This window comes from Hemiscyllium ocellatum, chromosome 14 (assembly GCF_020745735.1).
Source record: "Hemiscyllium ocellatum isolate sHemOce1 chromosome 14, sHemOce1.pat.X.cur, whole genome shotgun sequence".
Lineage (NCBI taxonomy): Eukaryota > Metazoa > Chordata > Chondrichthyes > Orectolobiformes > Hemiscylliidae > Hemiscyllium > Hemiscyllium ocellatum.
The window spans coordinates 20,065,778-20,091,730 of NC_083414.1; the positions used below are offsets into that span (position 1 = coordinate 20,065,778).

The 25,953-nt window shown below is 41.6% G+C and overlaps 1 protein-coding gene across 1 annotated transcript in view; it reads left to right on the forward strand.

Annotated features, from left to right (window-relative positions):
• Window positions 1–25,953, forward strand: part of LOC132822284 (calcium/calmodulin-dependent protein kinase type 1-like) — a 197,027-nt gene that overhangs the window by 96,453 nt on the left and 74,621 nt on the right. Inside the window, exon 3 of the mRNA XM_060835460.1 lies at window positions 19,965–20,096. Coding sequence (XP_060691443.1) covers window positions 19,965–20,096 — 132 coding nt within the window. The remainder of the gene's footprint in view (window positions 1–19,964; window positions 20,097–25,953) is intronic.

The following is a 25,953-nucleotide window of genomic DNA, read 5'->3' on the forward strand; positions in this document are numbered from 1 at the left end:
AACGTGTTTTCCTCAGGATGGGAGAGTCTAAAACTAGAGGGCATAGGTTTAAGGTGGGAGGGGAAAAACTAAAAAGAGATCTAAGGGGCAACGTTTTCTTGCAGAGGATGGTGCTTGTATGGAATGAGCTGCCAGAGGAAGTGGTGGACGCTGGTACAATTTCAACATTTAAAAGGCACCTGGATGTCTCTAAGAATAGGAAGAGTTCAGAGGGATATGGGTCAAATGCTGGAAAATGGGATGAGATTAATTTAGGATATCTGGTCAGTGTGGACGAGTTGGACCCAAGGGTCTGTTTCCATGCTATACAGCTGTACGACTCTGACATCACATGGATTTGAAAAAAATAACAAAAAACACTATGTGATTTCCTGTACGTTGGGGAAATGAAGCGCAGACTGGGTGACTACTTTGAAGAACACCTACATTCTGTCTGCAAAAATGACCCTAAGTTTCCAGTTGCCTACCACTTCAACATATTCTGCTTCAACACACCACACTTTTCCCTGACCAACATCTCTACTCAGGCTTGCTGCAGTGTTCCAGCAACGCTCAGTACAAGCTGGAAGAACAGTATCTCATTTACAGGTTGGGACCTGTGCAGCATTCTGTACTCAATATTGAGTTCAACAATTTTAAAGCTTGAACTCCTTCTCCCATTTCATTACCCAACCCCCACACACCATGCCTTGTCACCACATGGGCTGCTACAACACATAGCCATGATCAGCTCCAAATAGTCTCCATTATCAGCTACTCATTCTCTGAGGCTGACCTTTACCCAGTCCTTTATCTCTCCAAGTCTCCAACTCTTTTTCTCTCTTTGGGCTCTACCTCCACCTTTTGCTTACTCCTCAACCCTCTCCCATTTTGGCATAAATATTAACTTTTTCCGAGCTACCATCAGTTCTGAAGAAGAGTCACTGGACCCAAAATGTTAAAAAAAACAATTTTCTCTCCACAGATGCTGCCAGGCCTGCTGGGCTTTTCCAACAATTTCTGCTTTTGATTTCCCACGTTGCAGTTCTTTTGGGATGTGTTTTGTTTTGTGGGTTGAGCCCTTGGAGGAGAATGGTCCTTATGTGCACTGTTCACTGTACTCCAGTTTTCATAGCTTGCAAGTGAATTGCATGACTTTTCTAAACCCATTATTTCGAAACACACCACTTCATTACTGACTGAGGATAGTAGCATTGGGATCTAACAAAAACTGCATGGAAACTCTGACTCTTATGAGATCAACTGGGAGAATGGAAACACAAATGGCAGGGTACATGACTTGGTGTCAGTCTGTGAAGCGTGCTTTAGTCCCAAGTGTCAGGAAGTTTTGGTGCTTCCCCTGAGGACTTTTCCCATCTCCCTGAAGTTGCTCAACAGCAGTGGGGTGGAGAGAATTGAGAACTAAATTAATTTTGGTTTTTTAAGTTGTATTGTAAAAAGCCATAAACCTGCAAAAAACGTTATCTATATCAATTATGTTTTTGTTGAATCTGTTGAATTTGCTGTTTCTCATGCACCTCAGCAGTTATGTTTGATTAAACATATTAACGAACCTAAGTTTTTTTTCTATATCATGTGTTTTTTTTAAAACTTCTAAAACAATGCCCAGTTGTATTTGGGGCTTGGTGATAAAGGCAGATCTTTGGCCAATTGCCTGCTGATGTTTCATTCTGATCTGTTATTCCTTGGTAATTTTTGTCAGTGGGAGATTGCCATTGTCTTTCCCTCTTGGGGGCAGAGTGAAGAGACAGGTTCCAAATGTATCTCTTCTGGAACAAGAAGCAAACCTGGCTTTAATTCTGAGTCATGCACTAGCCATCTAGCCAACTGAAGGCTATGTGAAGTTATGACATTTCCAAACAGTGACAAATGGCCCATGGCTAAGCATCACAAAATAAAATGTTCCATGATCAAATCTCCAAGAATATGAAAAATCAGAGTTGGCAACTATAGTTGTGATGGATGACGGAATAAACTGGGGTTAATGATCCATCCGTAGTATTACTTTGGCAAGATTTCCATAGAAAATAATTATTATTTACTATGTCCAGCTGACCTTGGGGAAGCTTTGTGGTTGTCATAATATTGGTTTCTAGGGAAGCTAGTTTCTTATCATATTCCTGTCCCTCGCAGTTTGTGAACCCTCGGTCAATGGTATTGCTTTTAGAAAAGTTGATTTGCACGCTTGTTTTCAATTTTAATGAATTCTTACTGTGATTAAAATAGAACTGACTTAGTGTTTCTGGTCTTATTATTTCGATTGAAATGCAGCTTTCTGTCATAGCTCTCATTCTCACAGTGTAGGCCGTAAGATTGCAATCTATGTCTGTTGGAATTCATGAGCCCGACTCATGTTGCAATGAAACGCAGCTCCATTTTTGGATAATGTTTCAGAGTGAAATTATGGTTAGGTAAAGCTGTTTGTTAACACGTGAAAGAAATGAAAGCAGTTTCACTGAATCTGCTTTGTAAAGAACGACAGGCAGAGCTGTGCAGCCTGCTACTTTGTGGTGAAGTCAAGTCTCACTCATACTCAACGGTTTCACATTCACCTAGAATATAACAGAATGTTTCCCACATTTGGAATACTGCATTCATTTCTGGTCTCTGCATAATAGGAAAGATGTAATGAAACTTGAATAAATTCAAAAACGATTTGCAGGGATGTTGCCTGGTTTGGAGAGGTTGAGCTATTGGAAGAGGCTGAATAGGCTGCGGCTAATTTCCCTGGAGTGTCGGAGGCTGAGGGGTGAGATTTTATAATGAGGGGCATGGATAGGGTGAATAGTTAAGGTCTTTTTCCCAGCACAGGGGAGGCCAAAACTAGAGGGCATAGGTTTAAGGTGAGAGATGAAAGATTTAAAAGGGACCCAAGGGACAGCTTTCTTATGCAGAGGGTGCTGCATGTATGGAATGAGCTGCTGGATGCATCTGGATGGGTATATGAATAGGAAGGGTTTAGGGGGATATAGACCTTGCAAATGGGATGAGATTAATTTAGGGTATCTGGTTGACATGAATGAATTGGACTGAAGGACCTGCTTCTGTGCTGTACACCTCTATGATATCAAATAATTGAAATATTGTTTTCACTTCCATTGTTGCAGAGTTGCAGAGAGAAGCAACTTGCACCAGTGTCTTATACCTATCTTGAATAGTTTCAGATGCTGTAGAGTGAGGATAAAGATTGATGCATTTAATATAATGTTCAAAATCCTGAGGTGAAATTCAAGAATGTCTATAATTACACATACAACGAATATTTAATGGACTCAGCATGTGGGTAGGTACTTGAATGTAAGATAAAGCATGTGTTTGCACTTCATAGAGACATTTCTTTTCCTGAAGAAGGGCTCATGCCCAAAATGTCGATTCTCCTGCTCCTTGGATGCTGCCTGACATGCTGCGCTTTTCCAGCAACATATTTTCAGCTCACTTCATAGAGACAGCCAGTTTAAATGCTTGGGATCATGCATTAACAGTTTTCACATCAATTTTAATGGTAAGGAAAGAATATGAGTATTGAGAAGTATTGATGACTGCGAAAGCGAGAAATTATTTTGTTACAATGAGAGAGAGAGTTCAATAAAATTCAATTGGTCTTTGCAACGACAGCTAATTGTATTATTGTGATACTGGTTGAATTTAGTCGTGTTGAAGTGGGGAGTGACTCAGTGGATTTGTATACCAACCTTTCATGTAGGAGACCTGAGTTTGAATCCTCTGCAGACTGAAGGGATGCAAATTTTTTCTTCTATTTGAAAGGGTCATTTCTCAAATTAACCTACGCTGCTTTTAGCATTATCACAAAATAATTTTTGTTCTATAACAGTGCTAAATTGGTGAGCTATACGTTGGGTGTTGAGGCCTGACTTGCTTCTGAGCCAAAATTCGTTGAGCTTCCATCTCAAGAAAGCCTGGAGCTATCTTCCTCTGACAATAAGTTGTCACTTACATACTGATTCATTCTGCATATATACTGTACCTGCAGATGGTGTGAACCTATGTTAGTAGATGTAAGTCCACAATGTAAAGCTGCCTCTAATTGGGTTCTGAACTGATGATCTCATTGAGTCCCAAGAATACCTCTGAAATGGAAAATTCATCTTAGTGTAGTGCAATTTACTCATCGAAGGTAATGTTGAAAGCATATTATTGGGTCAGGGTAGTTGAAACTTTACTCTCCATTTAGTCTGTGCTGTTGTTCATGTGAAAAAAGTATGGAAGGGCAAAAAGAGGTAGTCCATTCTCAGCTTGTTCAGGTGAGATAGTGTTTGGGAGGTATAATGAAGGTAACGATTCCAATATAGTGAGTTAACTGTAATGTGTCCAATTGCTGAATACTTAAATTATTTACCTTGATTTACAATATGATTGAAACCAACAAAAAAAATTACCCATTTAGCAAAAATTCAAACATGATTCACTGTTGCATCATTCCTCCTGAATGCTTGCACCTGTTTTGAATCATGTTCAGCCATGAGCTGAACTTGCATCCTATTTGTCACAAGACTATCCATGTCCATTCCTTTTACCTCATCTATATTTATTTTACCTTCATTACGTCTCCCAAACATTGTATCTCACTTGAACAAACTATCTAAGAATTATATTGTTCTTTATCTCCTTCCATGTCTTTTTCAACCTCATTTGGCTCTGTTTTCCACTCCTCTTTGCATCCTGCATTAAATTCAAACCCTGATTTAAAAAGGCACCTCCCCAGCCTTGTCCCTTCCTACCTTCACCTTGTACACTAGCTTACACTAATTTCTGCTGGCTGCTTCTTACCTCTTTACATCTCTGGAGCTATACCTCTCCTCAGTGGCAAAGTCTTCAACTTTCTTTCCTAGTGTCTCTAAAACACTTTCTCTAGACCTTTCTGCCTTGCTACCCATCCTGTTTTCTTTGCAAGTGTTTCAAAGGAATCATTGAGATTAATAGCATGGGTGTATTTGAGGAGGGGGAGGATCAAATGAAAGAGAAAAGGAATAGAAGACAGTATAAGATGAGCAATGATGAATCAGCCGTCCTTTATACATTTCTCCGATTTGAAAATCAGCTGCCAGTTCTCTGTTTTACACCAGTGCACAATGTCAGTACCTGTTCTCAGTACTTTTTCTTAAGAAATTAGTGATGTGTGGAAGTAGGAGGACCTTTGGGAACACTGAGCAAACAATCTGTCAGCTAACTGAATGGGAGCTGTCAAAAAGCTGCCTTTAAACTGCAGATCTTTCCTCCTCCAACATCCTGTGAGCTTTTTCTTGGCTCTTGTGTTTTCTTTTGAACTGATGAGTCCCAACCTTCCCCAGGCTAGCATTTCACAATGTTCTAGCCTTTGTCTATTTTTCTCTTGAGAAAAGTTGGAATTTACTGTATGGAAGGGGGATTAATGTGTGCCATTTCTCGATGCTATTTCTGCATCATTTATCACTCCCTTTACCCTTTAAAGTTGTCTTATTTAATCAATGTCCACCTCAAAGCAGCCCACAATCCTGTGTCCTGATGAGACAGTTTATCTACACAGAAAAATGACATCTCCAAAAAAGTATTGTGTTTTGCTTTACCACAACAATGGGGAGGTGATGGCTGAAATAACTCCATAGAGGCCAGTATTCCTTCACACAGTCATCCTTTATTTACACATACATAGTACTTGACACTGGTCTGGTTTCCTTAGAGCCAGCTCTCAGAGTGAGCAGAACCTCTGACACTCCTGTTTTTATATCTGTCAGCCAGGGCTCCCTGATTGGACGAGGTTGACAGCCTCAATCAGCAATCTCACATTCTATGAGGTTCACTTGACTGACCACGTTACAGTCACGATAGTGGCCTTGTGGTATTATTCTTAGACTATTAACTCAGAGATCCTGGTAATGTTCAGATTGTGAAATTTGAATTCAATAAAAAATCTGGAATTAAGAGTCTAATGATGACCAATAAATCAACACATTCAATAAATATCTGGAATTTGAAGTTTACTGATGACTAATGTCCTTTTGGGGAAGGAAACTGCTTTCCCTGGTCTGGCCTATACAATACTTCAGATCCACAGCAATGTGGTTGACACTTAATTATCCTCTGGGCAATTTAGGACAGGTAATAAATGTTGACCTGGCCAGTGACGCCCATATCCTGTGAAGGAATAAAAGAAAAATCTTTGCAGGTAGTTCATCTAAGCTATATGTTTCATAGAAAATGATCTGATACAGCAAACTAAATTAAAGCAGCAAAGTAAGCAAGAAATCAGAATAAAACATCATTGCAATGGTCATAGAAAGGATCCAGTGAACTAACAGACACTGCAGGCACACTGCTGGCTGGTGTTCAGTCGTCATACAGAATCACTCGAAAAATAAACTAGCTACTGAGAGAACCCTACTGGGCACGCTGAACCTAATGTAAGTGGCATTTACAGATCAACTGATCTTCGAAACATAGGAAGAGTTTTGACACCGAAGGAGGACATTTAGCCCCTCATGTCTATGTTGGCCAAATAAGTGATTTTCAGTCCCAAATTCCACCTTTCAGCTCTCTCACCCTGTGGGTTTTGGCACTTTGTTTACTTTCTGAATGCTTCTCACGCTAAGGATTGGATGGCCAAAAATAAGCAAACTCAGGAACAAAAGAGACATGGTGCCCCAGGATAAACGCAGACTCTGCATTAAGCTATTTTTATGCAAGTGTCAAAAATTGTACCCTCAGAATCAACAATTGGGTCAAGTATACAGAAATGAAATGATACAGTAAGGAATCATCTCACTATCCAGTTTCTTGTTCTAATTAACCTAACCTTTTCTGACATTTTTACCTGATTTATATTAAAGTCTTGCTTGGCCTTTTATGATGGGTTTTGCCTCTGACTTTACTGTATTTTAGTGTTCTGTTTAATTGACTACTTAAATATTTTGAGAAGATCCATTCTTAGTACCTGCTTGTTTGTAGGACAGCTGATGGTATCATTCAGAGAAGGAATTTTTAACCTAGCTGGTGAATGACAAAGTTGTCCGTGGAAACCTACTGCTCGTTAAAACAGCACTGCTGAAACCAGTTGAATGAATCTTATTATATAATTCTGCATCAGTACTAAAATAATTAGCACCAGGATTTGACTATTCCAGCAGCCTGGGGAGGTTTACTTCTGAAATTTGCACAGCTGGGAACTCAAGGTTGATATAGCAGCAACAGCTCTGATTAACACTTTCATCTTATGTTACTATATGCAACAGTAACACAGCTCATGTATGCCTTTCTCATGCATACCTTCTCTAGTGCATACACTGAGGGACTATGGGCAATTAACTCCAGCCTGTGCCAATAATGCTCTGCCTATCTGGCTGCCATTTCAATTTTCTTGAATTCCCATTTAGTTTCTTTCTCTCTGAAGCATTCTCTCTGAAGCATTCTATCACTCACATTCTCTCACTTTTGACTCATGACTTTCTCACGATTTGCATGTTCTTTCTCACCCCACCTTTCTGCTGTTGAACTAATTTTTATTAATGGATGACAATGTATTAGTTGGAACTCCAGTGTATCAATGGCACCAATCAGCCTGTCATGACCTGCCTGCTCAGTGCTGAACACTCACCAGGGAACGTTAATGTCATCATGAATACGATATCTGGCACATGCTGCTGCACAATGAACTAGGGCTACCCAGTGGTGGGCAATTGTCTAGTTATCCAGTTCTTCGAAATAATATTTCACTAATATATTTCCATCCTGAAAATAAACAACATCATTTATATTAAGTCCTTCTGACTTTATTTAGTCACTTACTTTTGTTGCATTCATCTTCAGGGATGCCAAAGGTGAACAGTTGGGTTTGTTAGCCCCTTTCTCTTCAAGTATGACGAATGGTGCTTGTGGCCAAATTGTGCCAGATATCGTATTCGTGATGACATTAATGTCCCCTGATGAGTGTTCAGCACTGAGCAGACAGGTTGATTGGTGCCATTGACATTTGGAGTTCCAGCAAATGCATTGTCATACATTAATGAAAATTAGTTCAACAGCAGAAAGGCCCAGCCAGTGGTGCTATTTAAAGTGACTTACCAAGTATACTTGCAGACTAGCTATTGGCCTGCTTCTTTTAGCTCTTATAGTTCCACAAATATTCAATGCTTTCTGTAGCTGTTTGAGTCACATGAGAGTGATGTGGTAACTGCTGAAGGAGTTTTCACTGATATTTTTACAAGCTATTTACTTCCAGGCATGGGCAAACTAGTCAGTCTTCCCTTTGAAATTGAGCATGACCTGGAGAACTTAGAGGTCACTAAGAGCAGGACAGACTGCTGGAAGAGGGTGAGGAGGAGGAGGACGAGGGGGGCATTCAGCTAGCAGTCATATCCATCTGGTGTGTTCAGGGAGCACATCTGCTACTTGCACCTCAGTGAGGTGGAAGGTGGAGGATGTTTATACTCTTGTAAGAATGTGCTCACTGACATTTGTCACCTGCTGAAGCCACATCTCCAATCTCAAAGTTGAATAAGCACTGCACTACCAGTGGCTGTGGCAATATAACCTTTTATAAATCTGGCTCCTTGCAGGCTGGAGCAGAAGATATTGGCAATGTTTTGCAATCTAACTGTCCAAGGATGAGTAAAGTAGGCTGGGCTGGTGTCGGTAGACAGCAGGTGAGTGTCTTGTCCATGAACAGCGGTCAGGAAGCTCTCATTCTGGGATAAACCACTGTGCCAGCTGCATTTGAGCCACTGTGCTGATACAAAGAATGGCTACTGAGTGCTGAGAGAGATCCACTGACAACATGGCAGATGAATCTGACTCTGGGTGTGGGGCTCACACGCGCACAGAAAATGTGTTCACCTGGCCATCGATGGCTGGAACAATGCTTCTTCAGTCTAGAATGTGGCAGAGCAATTGTCAAAATTTGTGCTGGTCTGCTGTCTGCTGTCATTGGGAAGGGACAGTCCCTGCCACTGGCGTAACTGAAGGGAAAGAAGACAAAGGGAAGCATCATCCTAGACAGCCCCTAACTGCCCACACAGCCAATGAAGTATTCAAGAGAACATGCAATATCTGCCACTCCCAATCCGCATTTATTAACAACCCCATAGTTTATCTTCCCCGTCACTGGATATCACTACAACCGCAATGGAGAAAGAAAAGCCATCCCAGAATAGACCTTCCAAATTGAATTTATGAATAAAATCATTCTAAATTATGTACAACATCAGCTACTGTCTCCTTGCTGCTTGTCTTGGGGGTGCCTTTGTCTGTCTTATTGCTCCCACACAGTTTTACTCCAGGGATTGCTGAGTTGCTGTTGGAAGGCTGCTGACCTGAAGGTGAGGAGAGTATAAGTGGCCTTGGAGGATGTTCTCTGGCCTGGGATGTTTTAAATGTACACTGCCTCCTCTTTGAGCTGATACACAACAGAAGAGAGCAGAGGGTTGATGGAGTAGCAGGAGCGGAGAACAAATTTCAGGCCTACTGACACAAATCCAGAGCCACGCTGGCATTGCTGAAACCTTCTACCTCACTCGGCTATTGGGTGTCTGATGGAATGCTATTGTTTATTACAAGGAAGTGTAATCTAAATGGAGGAATGTTTAGTTATAATTACATAGAGCCCAGTGTGGCCACATCTGGAGTACTGTGTGTAGTTTTGGTCTTTTTATTTAAGATGTAAATACCTTAGAAATAGTCTTAAGTGGGAAACTACTGAATTTTAACTGATATGAGGATTTTTGGTTTTTTTTGAGGATTGAGTCTTTGTAATTTTTTTTTACCCAGCAAGAGGTGAAGGTTGGGTCATTGACGAACAAAGCAGCCAAATATTATTGAGGGTAGACTGGAACGTAGAGTTGAAGCCGTCATCAGGTTTGCTATGGTTTTGTTGAATGGCAGAGGTGGCTCGAGGGGACAATGGTCTACTCCTGCTCCTGACTTGCATGTTTACTGCGACATTTGTCAACTCATTCTGCCTCAATGGCCATTGAATGCTGTGTCATTGTTGGATCCATAAGTGTTCAAATGGAGCTGACCTCTCCTTCCATGCTGGACAGGATGAACTCCAACACCAAGCCCTTTGCTAAGTTAGTGCTGATATCCGCCATGCTCCTCAGCAATGACTGGCAAACTTCCCAAATGTGAGAGGAGAAAGATTTAAAAGTGTCCTGAGGGGCAACTTTGTCACACGGAGGGTGGTTCACATATCGAATAAACCAGAGGAAGTAGTAGATGCAGGTACAGTTCCAGCATTTAAAAGACATTTGGACAGGTACATGAATAGGAATGGCTTAGAAGGATATGAGCCAACGGCAGGTGAGTTTGGGAAATTTGGTCAGCATGAACGAGATGGACTGAAAGGTCTGTTTCTGTACTGTATGACTCTATGACTTTCTCTGATGCATTCACCTCTTTATAAAAATGTGGCACCCACAACTATGCACATTACATTAGCTGAGGCCTTACAAGTGTCTTGTACAAGTTCATCATTACCTCCTTTCTCTTGCTATCTGTCCTTTTATTAATAAAGCCAAGAGCATTGTATGGTTTAATGACTGTTCTCTCCCCCGTCCTGTTATCTTCTGTGCATATACACACCCAAGACTCTCTGATTCTGTATCCTCTTTAGAATTCAGCTCCTATTTTATATTGTCTTTCAATGTTCTTCCTCCCAAAATCTATCACCTCTCCACCTCATCTATCTTCCAACTCCACCTATGCACATTTGGAGTTCCACACTGCCCTTCTCACAGCTTACAATTCTTGCAAGTTTTTGTGTCATCTGCAAACTATGGAATTGGTCCCTGCACACCAAGGTTCAGGTTATTAATACATACAGCAGGAAAAGCAAGGGTCCCAATATTGATCCTTGGGGAACTCCACTACACACCCTGTTCCAGCTTGAAAAGTATCCATTAGCTATTCCTCTCTGTTTACTATCACTCGGCCAATTTTGTATCTATGTTGCCTTGTCCCATTTATGTCATAATCTAAAACTTTGTTCACAAGTCTGTTGTGGGCACTGTGTCGGATGCCCTCTGGTAATTCATGTGTACCACATCAACAGCCGTTGCTGTCATCGAGCCTACTTGTTACCTCTTCGAAAAACTGCAGCAAGTTAGTTAAAGATGATGAGGCATAGCAGAGACAGAAAAGCAAGTGAATTCAGTACTTAGCAGGATGCTGTCCCAAATCTATGGGTGGAGGGTAGCGCTGTTCACTCACGTGAACACCCACGACAGAAACTTTCAACTCTGCGTCGACATCATTCTTGAATTGAGGGACAGTCAACAAGGCTCTGGATGTACATCAATAAATTAGATGATCAGGCAGCTCTAAGTTGTTGTTACATTGAAGTGACGATGGTTAATTGAGCATCATAATGCCTGCGCCATTTTGGTGTGGGGACAGTCCAATTTACCTCCCCCGCCAGCCAAACCTTTACTTACAAATTGAGCGAGCACTTTATTTTAACATTTTTAATCATGCAGCCTCTCTTGAATGCAATTTCTTTCAAATTGAGCCTGCGCTAGACCTTGAGCTATTCAGTTTGAATTCTTCAGGATTGTTTGATCTCCCTTCAGAATTCAAAAATGCAAAACAGATATTTTAACACTTCTGTTTTGAGTATTAAAGTTGCTGCAGCAAAACAAAGTATCCAGTTGGATGACATTTGAGGCTGGCATTTTTTAAAGAAAGAATCTATATCGAAGAGCCAAAAATGTGCATTCTTCCCACACAGCCTTGTTAGGGCATGAATGGTACTGTAATCTGTTTGGCATCTATGCTACTTTAGCTTGTTGCAGCCAATTACAAATTTGCCTACTAATAGAAATGATATTCAGTTAAACAAGTTTCACTTTCTGGTATCAAAATATTTAGATAATTGGGGAAAAAAGAAGAATTAATTAGCATCTTATTTGTGGCCATTTGTAGTTAAAGGATGGTCCTACTAATGAGCTTAAATGTGTAGTGGTGAGTTGAGTTCAATATCGATGACTTGGATATCTCTATGATCTGCTGTGTGAAATGTGAGACCTGTGGATGTATTGATGTGAATGTTAGCAGTGGATTTCTCTGGCTTTCATTCTTCACTCTGACAGAAATAGTTAGAACATTATCAAGGTGGTTTTCGTGCCAAACTCATGTCAAGCAGCTCCCTTCGTTGCTTATTTTGAATCATTAGCCTGAGATAACAGTTCTGTCCCTTGCTATGGGGTACAATTTCTTTCCATTGCAGGTGAGTGAAGCATGAATGTTTCACTGGTTTGCCTTTGGCTGCTTTCTGGAGAGGTGTGAGGAGGAGATGTCATGGAGACCTTGCGCTCTCCCTTCACTTAAAAATAGTAGACCATTTGGTGCTTCGAGCCTGATCTATCTCAACGCCATCTTCCTGCAATAACACTATATATCGTGATGGCCTTGGAATCCAAACATCTACAAAAATTGAGGATTTCTCACCAGATGAATCTTGATCTTAAACATAGAAAACTGAGGCATCCTACAAAGTTAGGGAGACAGTGCCTGGTGGTATGTGATGAAGGTAGCAATCCAGAGGCCTACAAGCTAGTGTTCTGAGGACATGGCTACAAATTCAATTAAGGCAAATAGTGGAGTTTAAATTCAAGTAATGATCTCTGGAAGTGAAAGCCAGTTCCAGTAATAGTGACCATGCAACCATTACCAATTGTTGTAGAAAGCCATATGGTTTCCTAAGCTCCTTTAGAGAAGGAATTCTGCCATCCTCACCTGCTCCTGGCTTATGTGTAACTCCAGGTCCACTGTATGTGGTTAACTGTTCTTTGAAATGACCGAGTCGAGAGCATGGTGCTAGAAAGGCACAGCAGGTCGGGCAGCATTTGAGGAGCAGGAGAATCGATGTTTCGGCCGTAAGCCCTTCATCAGGATTGAGCTGAGAGGAGAACTTCTCTGAGAGGCGTCCTTGGAAGAGGCTTCGCAGTAGGGTTGAAATCAGCTAGGAGGAAGTGAGGACTGCAGATGCTGGAGATGAGAGTCGAGAGTGTGGTGTTGGAAAAGCACAGCAGGTCAGGCAGCATTTGAGGAGCAGGAGAATCGATGTTTCGGCCGTAAGCCAGACCGAGCAAACTCTGCCTTTATTCCTGATGAAGGGCTTTTGCCCAAAATGTCGATTTCGCTGCTCGTTGGATGCTGCCTGAACTGCTGTGCTCTTCCAGCACCACTGATCCAGAATCTGGTTTCCAGCATCTGCAGTCATTGTTTTTACCAAGCTACTTAGTTCAAGGGCAATTAACGATGGGCAACAAATGTTGGCTTTTCCAATGACCATTACATTGCATGAAAAAGTAAAAAAAGATGCAATTTAGGAAGCGGACTGAACCATTAAATTTCTCAGGCCTAATTATCTTTGAAGAGATCTTAGTTGATCTGTACCTTAATTCTGTTTTCCTAACTTGATGCTGTAACCTTCAATTCTTTACCTAATAAAACAACTATCAGTTTATAATCTATGCTGTGTGCATGGTTCAGACTTCATTAGCAGATCCACCTTTGTCTGAAATAAAGCACCTTTGTCTTACTCTTGTTAAATCAGTTTGAATTTGACCCCAGATAACTAGGTTACCATGAGTATTGATGTGCTTGAAATATTTATGTTCTCTAATATGTAGCTGGAATTGTGAAACTTGCTGTGAGTCAGATAACTAAATTGGTGTTACAACATCAGCAGAAATACAAGGACGGGCAACCGCATTCCGATTTGGTCCATCAAGACCAATTGATGTTAAGATTATATCTTAAGAATGTTGGGGAATTTTAAGTACCTTGACCTTTTTCCACCTCGTTTCTCTCACACCCCTGCTGCTTCTCTCTTTAAGTTCAGATTGAATCACAATACTTGTAATAAAACAATTTTGGAGTTTAATCATCAAATATCATCTTGTTTAGTACAAATTGAATGCATTAAGTAAATTGTTTTGGACAGCTTCTAGAGACAACAGTGATCCATACCCATTCAACATGGACAATAAAGTGAAGCTAAGATCGTTTTCACTACAGATGTATGGTGTGATGCAGCTGCATTGAAGACGAGATTGCTGCCCCCTAACAATTTTATTCAAATTGTGGTTGGCCAGACCTCACTGGGTTTAACCCTCTGAGCTCATCTTTCAAGGGAATTTTATCTGCCAGAATCGTTTAAAAAAAAAGGAATGATCTCAAAATAAAGCGGTGGTTTCATCATTTTGAAGTAAAAGATGTTACGTTCAGTTCCCCTTTTATTGAATTAATTTCAACAATACTCAAGAAGCTTGACGCTATCCAGAACAAAGCAGCCCATTTTGATTGGCACTACATCCACGAGCATCCACTCCCTCCACCACTGACACTCAGTAGCAGCTATGTGTACCATCTACAAGATACAGTGCAGAAGTTCACCGAAGATTCTCAGACGGTACCTTCCAAACCCACAAACACTTCCATCTAGAAGAACAAGGGCAGCAGATAAATGGGAACACCACTACTTTCACGTCCTCCTCCAGGCTGCTCACCATCCTGCCTTGGAAATATATCCTTGTTTCTTCACTGTCACTGGGTCAAAACCCTGGAATTCCCTCTCTAATGACATTTGAGAGTCAACCCACAGCAGGTGGACTGCAGCAGTTCAAGAAGACAGCCCACCTCCACCTTCTCAAGGGCAACTAGGGATGGGTGATAAATGCTTGCCAGCCAGCTACACCCTACAAAAAACAAGCAAATAAAAATTACATCTCCTATTTGACACTGTTTAGCCAGAGGTACTCCCTGGCATCAGCAGCACTGTTAGAAAATTCGGTGGCTGCTCTCAGCCGCTCCCCTGGTTTAAGTGGAAAGCTGATCTGCTTAAAGCCAGAAGAAGATTAACCAAAATTGTCCAGGCACTGTTCAAATGAGAAAGAGGGTTAACCACATCTAGTCCTTACCTGCATTCCTATTCTTTAAGTACATTGTATTGACTGCAGTTTGTTATAGATGGCTTTTCTTTATAACAAGTCAAAGAAGACTCCTCCATGCAACTCTGAAGGCTGATCATGTTCTTGTACCAGAAATGTCCATTTGGAACAAGAGTCAAGTCCTTGACCCTCAGAAGCTAACCCTCTTGTAGCGGGTAATATTCTTGGCAATGATATGGAATAAATGTGAGGCCGAAGAGTTTTCTGAAAATTAGAAACTCCATCACCCCTTTTGCTGTGTGACATGTCAGTTTGATCCTTCCTGGCACTGACAGCATCATTACATTGCCTACTTTTAATATCAGTCTGTTGCAAAGAGCCACGAGGTGCCTTTTAACGAGCGGTGTAGATTATAGATATCACAGCAGGAGACACTTACTGGTTTATAATGAGGATTCCAGAATGTTTTAAGCTGTAGCAGTGGCAGCAAAGCAAATTTGTACTGAACTTCCACATGAAACATAGAGGCCAGTTATTTGTAACCATCATTAGATAGGATGAATATTAATGGTAGCAAGCATGGTATGTGAAAATTCACCCAATGCTCATGTTGCTTCTACACCTGTTCTTCAACTCTGTGGCAGCATCCATATTTTTCACTCATTTCAAATCTTCGCACAAACTTTGAACTCATTTCTCTGCTAATATAATATGAGCCATGCCGATACAGCAGAATTACATTAATCACTTTTCCTGGTTATGGGGTTCTTCGAGTCTGCTCTGCCTTTCAACAAGATTATGGCTGTTTCTCTATGTCAGCTACACACATTGCCACACCATCCCCATATTCCCTTAAATCTTTTGCAAGTCTACTGACCTCTGACTTGAACATACTCAGCAACACAGCCCATTGCAGTAGAGAATTGCATTGAATAACAAGTGAGTGAAGAACTATCACCTCCTTTCAGGTCTACCCTGTCCTCGTGATCATGTTGTTCTAAATTCACCAGCCGGGATAAACATTCTCCCAGTATTTACCCAATCATGTCCCTTAAGAATCTTATATCTCAAAGAGATCACCCTTCATTTTTCTCAACTCGAGAGAGCAGAGGCCTAGTCTACTCATGTGCTGCTCATAGGACAGTTCCCTCATTCCCAGTATCAGACTAGTGAATCGTTGCACTCCACTGAGGCAAATAAAGTTTTCTTGGGCCAAAACACCCAGAACTATTTGCAGTATCACAGATGTGATTTCACCCAGAGTTCAAAAAACGGGAATACACCAGTGCCATACACCTTGATCTTGGGGCTGTAGGAGACCTACTGTACTTAGATTCTGAGGGAGTGAAGGGTGGTGTTGCAGCGCACCAGTCCCTGAGACTTCTGTCCTACTTCCTGGTCTCGCCAAGGTCCTATATAAATCCTTGTAATCCTACTTTACTCTTATTTATCAGTCCCTCTATAATAAAAGCTAACATACTATTTGCTTTCTCAATTAGCCATAGAGTCATAGAGATGTACAGCATGGAAACACAAATATATGTACATCCTGTCCCTCAGGATTCCCTCCAACAACTTGCCCACCACCGACGTTAGGCTCACTGGTCTATAGTTCCCTGGTTTGTCCTTACTGCCTTTCTTAAATAGTGGCACCACGTTAGTCAACCTCCAGTCTTACGGCACGTCACCTGTGACTATCAATGATAACCAGTATCTCAGCAAGAGGCCCAGTGATCATTTCCCTTGCTTCCCACAGAGTTTGAGGGTACAACTGATCAGGTCCTGGGGATTTAACCACTTTTATGCGTTTCAAGACATCCAGCACTTCCTGCTCTGTCAATTGGACATTTTTCAAGATGTCATTGTCTATTTTCCTACATTTTATACCTTCCATTACCTTTTTCACAGTAAACACCGATGCAAAATACTCATTTAGTATCTCCCCCATCTCCTGCGGCTCTACACAAAAGCTGCCTATGAGAGGACCTATTCTCTCCCTAGTTACCCTTTTGTCCTTAATGTATTTGTAAGAACCCTTTGGATTGTCCTTAACTCTATTTGCCAAAGCTATCTCATGGCCTCTTTTTGCCCTCCTCATTTCCCTCTTATGTATACTCCTACTGCCTTTATACTTTTCTAAGGATTTACTTGATCTATCGTGTCTATACTTGACATGCTTCCTTCTTTTTCTTAACCGAACCTTCAATTTCTTTAGTCATCCAGCATTCCCTAGACCTACCAGCCTTTCCTTTCACTCTAACAGGAATATACTTTCTCTGGATTCTCGTTATCTCATTTATGAAGGCTTCCCATTTTCCAGCCATCCATTTACCTGCGAAAACCTGCCCCAATCAGCTTTTGAAAGTTCTTGCCTAATACCATCAAAATTGGCCTTTCTCCAGTTTAGAACTTCAACTTTTAGATCTGGTCTATCCTTTTCCATCACTATTTTAAAACTAATAGAATTATGGTCGTTGGCCCCAAAGTGCTCCCCCACTGTCACCTCAGTCACCTGCCCTGCCTTATTTCCCAAGAGTAAGTCAAGTTTTGCACCTTCTCTAGTAGGTACATCCACATACTGAATCAGAAAATTTTCTTGTACACACTTAACAAATTCCTCTGCATCTAAACGCTTAACACTATGGTAGCTCCAGTCTATGTTTGGAAAGTTAAAATCCCTTCCCATAACCACCCTAATATTCTTACAGAGAACTGAGATCTCCTTATAAACTAGTTTCTCAATATCCCTCTGACTATTAGGAGGTCTATAATACAATCCTAATAAGGTGATCATCCCTTTCTTATTTCTCAGTTCTACCCAAATAACTTCCCTGGATGTTTTTCCAGGAATGTCCTCCCTCAGTACAGCTGTAATGCCATCCCTAATCAAAAATGCCACTCCTCCTCCTCTCTTGCCTCCCTTTCAGTCCTTCCTGTAGCATTTGTATCCTGGAACATTAAGCTGCCAGTCCTGTCCATCCCTGAGCCATGTTTCTGTAATTACTGTGATATCCCAGTCCCATGTTCCTAACCATGTCAGAGAGTTATAGAGATGTACAGCATGGAAACAGACCCTTCGGTCCAACCCGTCCATGCTGACCAGATATCCCAACCCAATCTAGTCCCACCTGCCAGCACCCGGCCCATATCCCTCCAAACCCTTCCTATTCATATACCCATCCAAATGCCTCTTAAATGTTGCAATTGTACCAGCCTCCACCACTTCCTCTGGCAGCTCATTCCATACACATACCACCCTCTGTGTGAAAAAGTTGCCCCTTAGGTCTCTTTTATATCTTTCCCCTCACATCCTAAACCTATGCTCTCTAGCTCTGGACTCCCCCACCCCAGGGAAAAGACTTTGCCTATTTACCCTATCCATGCCCCTCATAATTTTGTAAACCTCTATAAGGTCACCCCTCAGCCTCCAATGCTCCAGGGAAAACAACCTCAGCCTGTTCAGCCTCTCCCTATAGCTCAAATCCTCCAACCCTGGCAACATCCTTGTAAATCATTTCTGAACCCTTTCAAGTTTCACAACATCTTTCCGTTAGGACGGAGACCAGAATTACACATAATATTTCAACAGTGGCCTAACCAATGTCCTGTACAGCCGCAACATGACCTCCCAACTCCTGTATTCAATACTCTGACTAATAAATGAAAACATACCAAACACTTTCTTCACTATCCTATCTACCCACGACTTCACTTTCAAGGAGCTATGAACCTGCACTCCAAGGTCTCTTTGTTCAGCAACACTCCCTAGGACCTTACCATTAAGTGTATACGTCCTGCTAAGTTTTCCCAAAATTCAGCACGTCGCATTTATCTAAATTAAACTCCATCTGCTACTTCTCTGCCCATTGGCCCATCTGGTCCAGATCCTGTTGTAATCTGAGATGACCCTCTTCATTGTCCACTACACCTCCAATTTTGGTGTCATCTGCAAACTTATTAATTTTACCTCTTATGTTCGCATGTAAATATACTTGAACATTAGACACACAGTCGAGAATTTAGAGTTTGTTATGTTAGCAAGTGAAAGGCAAGTGTCTTTATACCACATTTTGAGTAACTATCTGGTGAGAATCACTCAACATTAATCTCCTTGCCTTAACCATATATCTGACCAAAATGATGAAGAGGCAGCTATCTGCTGTTTACATGACTGTGGGAAGTTGGGTAATTCCTCTTCTCTTTACATTTTGCGGTATATGAATATGCAAAAGAAGACATTATTTTGAAAATTAAATTTCTCACGGAGGTGCTGTCTCATGTTGCTTTCTAACAGTTTTGCTGCCTCACCCAAGTGACCATTTTGTAATGTGTGATTGGACAGTTAGTAACTTTGGTTCATTCAACTATAGGATGTCACAACAGCCCATCCACCCAGCATTCCTACCAGTGTATTTTTCATTCTCATTCCATTGAAATCTACCTATGTAGTGACAACCTGTACATGCAGTGGCTTGCCCCATTCACTTTGCCTGCCAACTGCTAGGATGTCTCAACAGAGTCATACAGCGCAGAAAAGGGCTGTTTTGGCCTATTGTACCTGTGTTGAGTGTTTGACAAAGAAATATCAAATTAATCTCACTCCGCACCCCCACTCTTTTTCCGTAGCTTTGCAAGTGACTCTTTTCCATGTGTGTGTCCAAGCCATTTTGGCAAGTTGTTGCATCTCTTTCCATTATTTTTCAAGCAATGTGTTCCAGATCATGGAGACTCGCTGTGTTTATAGTCTTAAAATCTCCTCTGATTACTGACCCTTCTGCCAGTGGAAACAGCTTCTTGCCTAACTTCAAGGCTTTTTACAGGAGATTTACCTCTGGTTCATAATATGCTCTGCAGTGGCAGAGTACCAATTACCCCGTAGAAGTCAAATACTCAAGAATGCTGTGTTTACACCCCTGCTTTAATGTAACACTCCTTCCTGCCTCATGATTAAGTGAGTTTTCTTGTGGTTAACTGGGGCTTTGTTCAAGATCCGTCTCTTCATTTTCTCCACCATGACTGTTGAGGAATGAATGACTGGTGTTGTATAGCTCTAAAATGCTGTTGTATCTGCTTTTTGTTTTCCAGGGGTGCCTTCTCTGAAGTGGTCCTTGCTGAGGAAAAGCGGACTCAGAAACTGGTCGCAATTAAGTGTATCCCCAAGAAAGCCCTGGAGGGGAAGGAGAACAGCATTGAGAATGAGATTGCTGTCCTTCGGAAGTAAGTGAAGAAGAATGTGCAAGTGAAAATGAAAATGGTGGGAGGTGGTGGTGAAATGATCTGTTTCCAATTACTTATCCAGTTGAAGGAAATATATTCCTGTGCCAATTATAATTTTGTTCCAAGTATGAAAAATCTTGCCAAATTTGTCATTTTGTACATTTAACAGGGTTACTCAGTCTAAACCTGTCTGCTTTAGTAAAAGGTGGCATTTTAGCATTGGGTCCACAAAACAAATCTTGTTTGAATTTTTCCATCTTAGAATTGTGTTACAGAGTTTTTCCAGAGACCTTACTGCTGATGGATTTGGTCTGCCTTGTAAACAGATGAGGCTTACAATCCCTTATCAATCAAGTCTTTTTGGTGTGGAGGGGCTCAGTAGCAACAGAACATTTAATACCATGAGCGGGTACAGCCCTCCTGGTCGCCTGGCCCTCAGTTAGCGGATCTCACATTTGTTGCAAAGTGTGTTGGATGTTGTTCATGCCATCAAAGTGTGGTTCAGTTTCCCTTGGTTATTTAATCAGTGACAATTGGATAATACGCCCACTGCAAATGTGTAACAGTCTACTTTAGCCAAACTGTAAATGTCCTTGCATTGCAGATGATGCATGTGCCCCGTTACATTGTGGCACCCAACAGCCCAATGTTCCCTTTACTCTTCAGAACATTGTCTATCAGTGATTATGGTTGATCCATTACAGTGGGGAGGGTCTTTGAGGGTGTTGAAGGATCAGATTAATACTAACACACTATGATGATTATCTTCTACATTAAAAATGTGAAAACTTGATTTATTATGGAGTAATATTAGTGGGTCTTCTTTCTGAATTGCTGGGATCCTTGTGGTAGTGCTGCTCCCACAATGACACGGAATTCTGAGATCTTGACTCAAATCTTTGAGGAAAGCTTACAGCACAAGTAGGTTCATTAATTGTCACTAGCAGCTGCAGGGGTAATCAGATAATTTAGCATTGGTGACATAATTACTTGCTTTGGTACTCAATGTGGCCAACTGTTAAACTCAGTTGTTTAACTTTGGACTGTCAAATTCTTCCCATCTATCCACAGTCAGGACTCCCACAAGATGAAACCCTCCATATCTGTGCAGCAAACTCTACTGGGGGGTGCACACTCGATAATGTGGCAGCCTATCTAATTGGCACCACATCCACCACCTTAACATTCACTCCCTTCACTGCTAACACAGCAGTGTGTACTGTCTGTAAGATGTACTGCAACAACTCATCCAAGGCTTCTTCGGTTGCACCTTCCAAATTTGCTACCTGGAGAAACAGAGGAAACAGATTAATGGGAACACTTATACCTGCATGTTCATCTCCAAGCCGCACACTATCGTGACTTGGAAATAATTCAAGAAGGAGGCTCACCATCACTTTCTCAAGGGTAGTTATGTTGGCCTAGTTCACAAAGCCTGCATCCTATGCAAGAATACCTTTTTTAAAAAAAACACATTTCATCCACAGGTATTTGGCTGAGTTTTTGAGGTTTTTTGATCTTGTATATTCTTTAATGAATACATCAACGGGCACGATTAGAAAATTCAATTCTATTATATTCAATAAAGTACCCAGTAAAAATGCTGACTTCATAGTTCGATATGTTAATTAACAAGGAAGTGAATGGTGGGAGAGTATTCTCGCCCTCAGAATGAAGGATTGTGAGATTATGAAATGAATGAGAAGCAATATGTTGAGGAATTAACATCTCTTCAGGAATTTCAGAGATACAGAGGAGGAGAATCCCTGAAGGTTTCGGAGAGGGTAGAAGGATATGGAGTTGGCAGGTGAATGTTTACCTTGTGCTTTTGGTGAAGATTGACTGAGCACTTTCCTGCAAAATCTACATCACTTTCCAAGCTGTGCACGATAATTAGCTCTTTGTTTGGTGGAAAATAATCTTCCAGACTAATAGTTAGCATTTTGCCTTCGAAAAGGTTATATAGTGTGAGTATTTTATTGCCCAGGTTTTCATTGAATTGAGCTGAATGAGGTACCCTTTTAAAACTGATCCATGTGACCTGATCCTATGATTACTACCCCATCCCCGATTGCAGCAGTTGCTGCTGACGTGGGGTGAGGGTATGGCCAGCCTGCCGACATGCAGCACGCCCACAGATACCAGCTTCATTGCACAGGTTGTTAGCGTGGTTAATGTTTGACTCGTCCCATTACTACAACTTTTGTGCAATCAAGCCCCTTCTAGAGGCATACTGGTTTGTGACAACTTGGAGGGGTCATGAACTGTGGGCAGTGTACAGCTCTAAGTGGGGAACACACAAAAAAAAGTCTAGTCACCAGCTCCCAGAATTCTTCAATTGACAGATTTTGAAATATAAAAGAAAACCCTATTCTTTCATTTGCAATAGTTAGTTGCTGCATTATAAGTTTTATTGCAATGATTGTGGATTGCAGATGATTGAAGGGTGGCAAATGTTAATCACTTGTTCAAGAAAGAGAGTGGGGATAACCCTGGGAATTATAGACCAGTCAGTCTTATGTTGGTGTGGGTATATTGTTGGAGAGGATTCTGAGAGACAGGATTTATGATTACTTGGGAAAGCATAGTTTGATTAGAGACAGTCAGCATGGCTTTGTGAAGAGCAGATTGTGTCTCACAAGCCTTATTGAGTTCTTTGAGGATGTTACAAAACTCATTGATGAAGGTAGAGCAGTGGATGTGGTGTATCTGGATTTTGGCATGGCGTTTGATAAGGTTCATTCAGAAATTACGGAGGCATGGGATACAGGGAAATTTGGCTATCTGGATACAGAATTGATTGGCCCATTGGTCTTTGGAAAGCATTTAGCCTGTAGCTTGATGACCAATGGTGTTCCGCAAGGATTGTTCTGGGACCTCTGCTCTCTGTGATTTCTATAAATGACTTGGATGAGGAAGTGAAAGGGTGGGTTATTGCGTTTGCCAATGACACAAAGGTTGGTGGGGTTGTGAGTGGTGTGGAGGGCTGTTGTCGGTTACAATGGTACTTTGACAGGATGCAGAGCTCGGCTGAGAAGTGGCAGATGGAATTCAACCTGGAAAAAGTGGGAAGTGATTCACTTTGGAAGGTCGAATTCAAACGCAGATTACAAGGTTAAAGGCAGGATTCTTCACTGGAGGAACAGAGGGATCTTGGGTCCACATACATAGATCCTTCAAAGTTGCCACCCAAGTTGCTCAGGTTAAGAAGGCATATAGTGTGTTTGCTTTCATTAAGCAGGGAAATTGAGTTTAAGAGCCAGGAGGTTATGCTGCAACTCCATCAAGCCCTGGTTAGACCACATTTGGAATATTGTGTCTAGTCCTGGTCATACAGTCATAGAGATGTACAGCATGGAAACAGACCCTTCAGTCCAACCCATCCATGCCGACCAGATATCCCAACCCAATCTAGTCCCACCTGCCAGCACCCGGCCTATATCCCTCCAAACCCTTCTTACTCATATACCCATCCAGATGCCTTTTAAATGTTACAATTGTACCAGCCTCCACCACTTCCTCTGGCAGCTCATTCCATACACGCACCACCCTCTGTGTGAAAAGGTTGCCCCTTAGGTCTCTTTTATGTCTTTCCCCTCTCACCTTAAACCTATGCCCTCTAGTTCTGGACTCCCCAACCCCAGGGAAAAGACTTTGCCTATTTACCCTATCCATGCCCCTATGGAAAGGATGTGGAAGCCCTTTAGAGAGGGTGCAGAGGAGATTTACTAGGATGCTGCCTGGACCGGAGGGCATGTCTTATGAAAACAAAGTTGTGGGAGCCAAGGCTTCTCTTAGAGAGAAGTAGGATGATAGATAATTTGATAAAGATGTACAAGATGATGAGAGGCATAGACAGAGTGTATAGCCAGAGACTTTTTACCAGGGCAGAAATGGTTATCATGAGGGGGCATAATTTTAAGGTGATTGGAGGAAGGTTTAGGGGAGATGTCAGAGGTAGGTCTGTTACACAGGGAGTGGTGAATGCGTGGAATGCACTGCCAGCAGTGGGAGTAAAGTCAGATACTTTAAGGACAGTAGGGGCATTTAAGTGGCTCTTGGATAGGCACATGAATGATAGTAAAATGAAGGGAATGTAGGTTAGTTTGATCCTAGAGTAGGATTAAAGGATGGCACAACATAATGGCCGAAGGGTCTGTGCTGTGCTGCACTGTTCTATGTCCGACGATTGGGCACAGAACTCTGTTCGGTCACAATGTAACCATTACATTCACTAGCTTTGTATAACTGTTGAGATTCATTGCAGCACTTTATCCATTTGGAAAAGTGCTACTATGCATTCAATACTGATGAACAGTGAGAAGGGAGCAGGGAAAACAGCATGTTATACTGTGTGAGATTACATGGGAAGGCTCCATGGTGTGAGGTGGGCAAGGTAAGGAAGTGTTAGCAGTGATGGAGGAGTGGACCTGGGTCAGGTGGAGGAACCATCTCTGTGGAATGCTGACAGTAGAGGGGAGGGGAAGAAGTGTTTGGTGCTGCAGATGGCAGAAATGGCAGAGAATGATCCTTTGAATGCATTAGCTTCCACTGGGTGGAAGTGAGGATGAGGGGAACCCTATTGTCTTTACTAGGAAAAGAGTTCCAAAGAAGTGTCATACTGGACTGAAAAGGTTAACTCTGTTTTTGTCTCTACAGATGCTGCAAGACCTGCTGAGTTTCTCCAGCACTTGTTTTTTTATTTTAGTATTTTGCTGTTATAATTGGGATCCATACCCATAACGACACCTTTTACTTGGAGAAAGTGAAACAAGTTAAAGGAGAAATTGTTCAAAGTGAGAATGAGCTTAGCCAGGCGAAGGAGCTGGTTGGGAACAAGTCAACTCCCATTTCAAAGAAGAGCTGGTTGTCCTTAGACTGTGTAGAGGGATTACACATCCATGGCTAGGGCCAAAACCCTGGAAATTGTAGAACCAACATAAAGTGTCAGAAAAATTATGAATGAAAGTGGGAAGAGACTAGATAAGGGTAGAAAAATAGAATCAAACTAGGACAAAGCAAGTTCAGTGGGACAGGGCGAAGTTGGAATGCCAGGACACTTCTGTTTGTGAAGAAGGTAGAAGCGGGTTGTGTGGGGTTAGGAGTCTGAGGTGGGGAGTTTGTTGTGAAGTAGCGATCTCCAGAGGAAATGTGGTCAGTGACAGTTCTGGAAACAACTGTGTGATGTTCAGTGTTTGATATTACGGTCCAGAGGGAGATCGGAGAAAGTATCTGCCTGGTAGAGGTCAGTATGCCCGATGTCAATGGTGTCTCCCTTATCGGCAGGTTTGATAATAAAGTCAGTGTCAAAATACAGCACTTGTGTCAGCTGGACTGCTTTGAGACAACTGTTCTTGTTTAAATGTGGTCATTTCCTTTTCTTGTTTTACTGTTGCAAGTTGATGCTATCATATCAGGAAATGGCAAACACTTACAATGACAACATTTATAAATTAGTCCTAGGAAGAACAGAAGAGCAAGAAATAGGGTTATGAGCAGTTTCAGATCTTCACTGATTCACAGACTATTTAATAATTGATAAATGACTGTCAGTGAGACAGAAGGCAGTAACCCAGAGGGCACTAACCAACACAGATGATTATACTGACAGTAAATGGTGGTATTGATTTGTAGTTTAAATGTGGACAAATATGTCTGTCCTCTGGCATCTCTGATATGTCATACTGCTTATCAGTTATCTAGTATTGGATGAGCAGAAACCCCTCCAGCTAAATATCGAGAAGATCTAGGATGTTATCTTTGAAACTCTGTTCCCTAGCAACTGTCTGTGTTTGATTCGGACCAGTTCATATCTGGCTTTTAGACGAGCTTATAACTACATATTTGTGATATTACT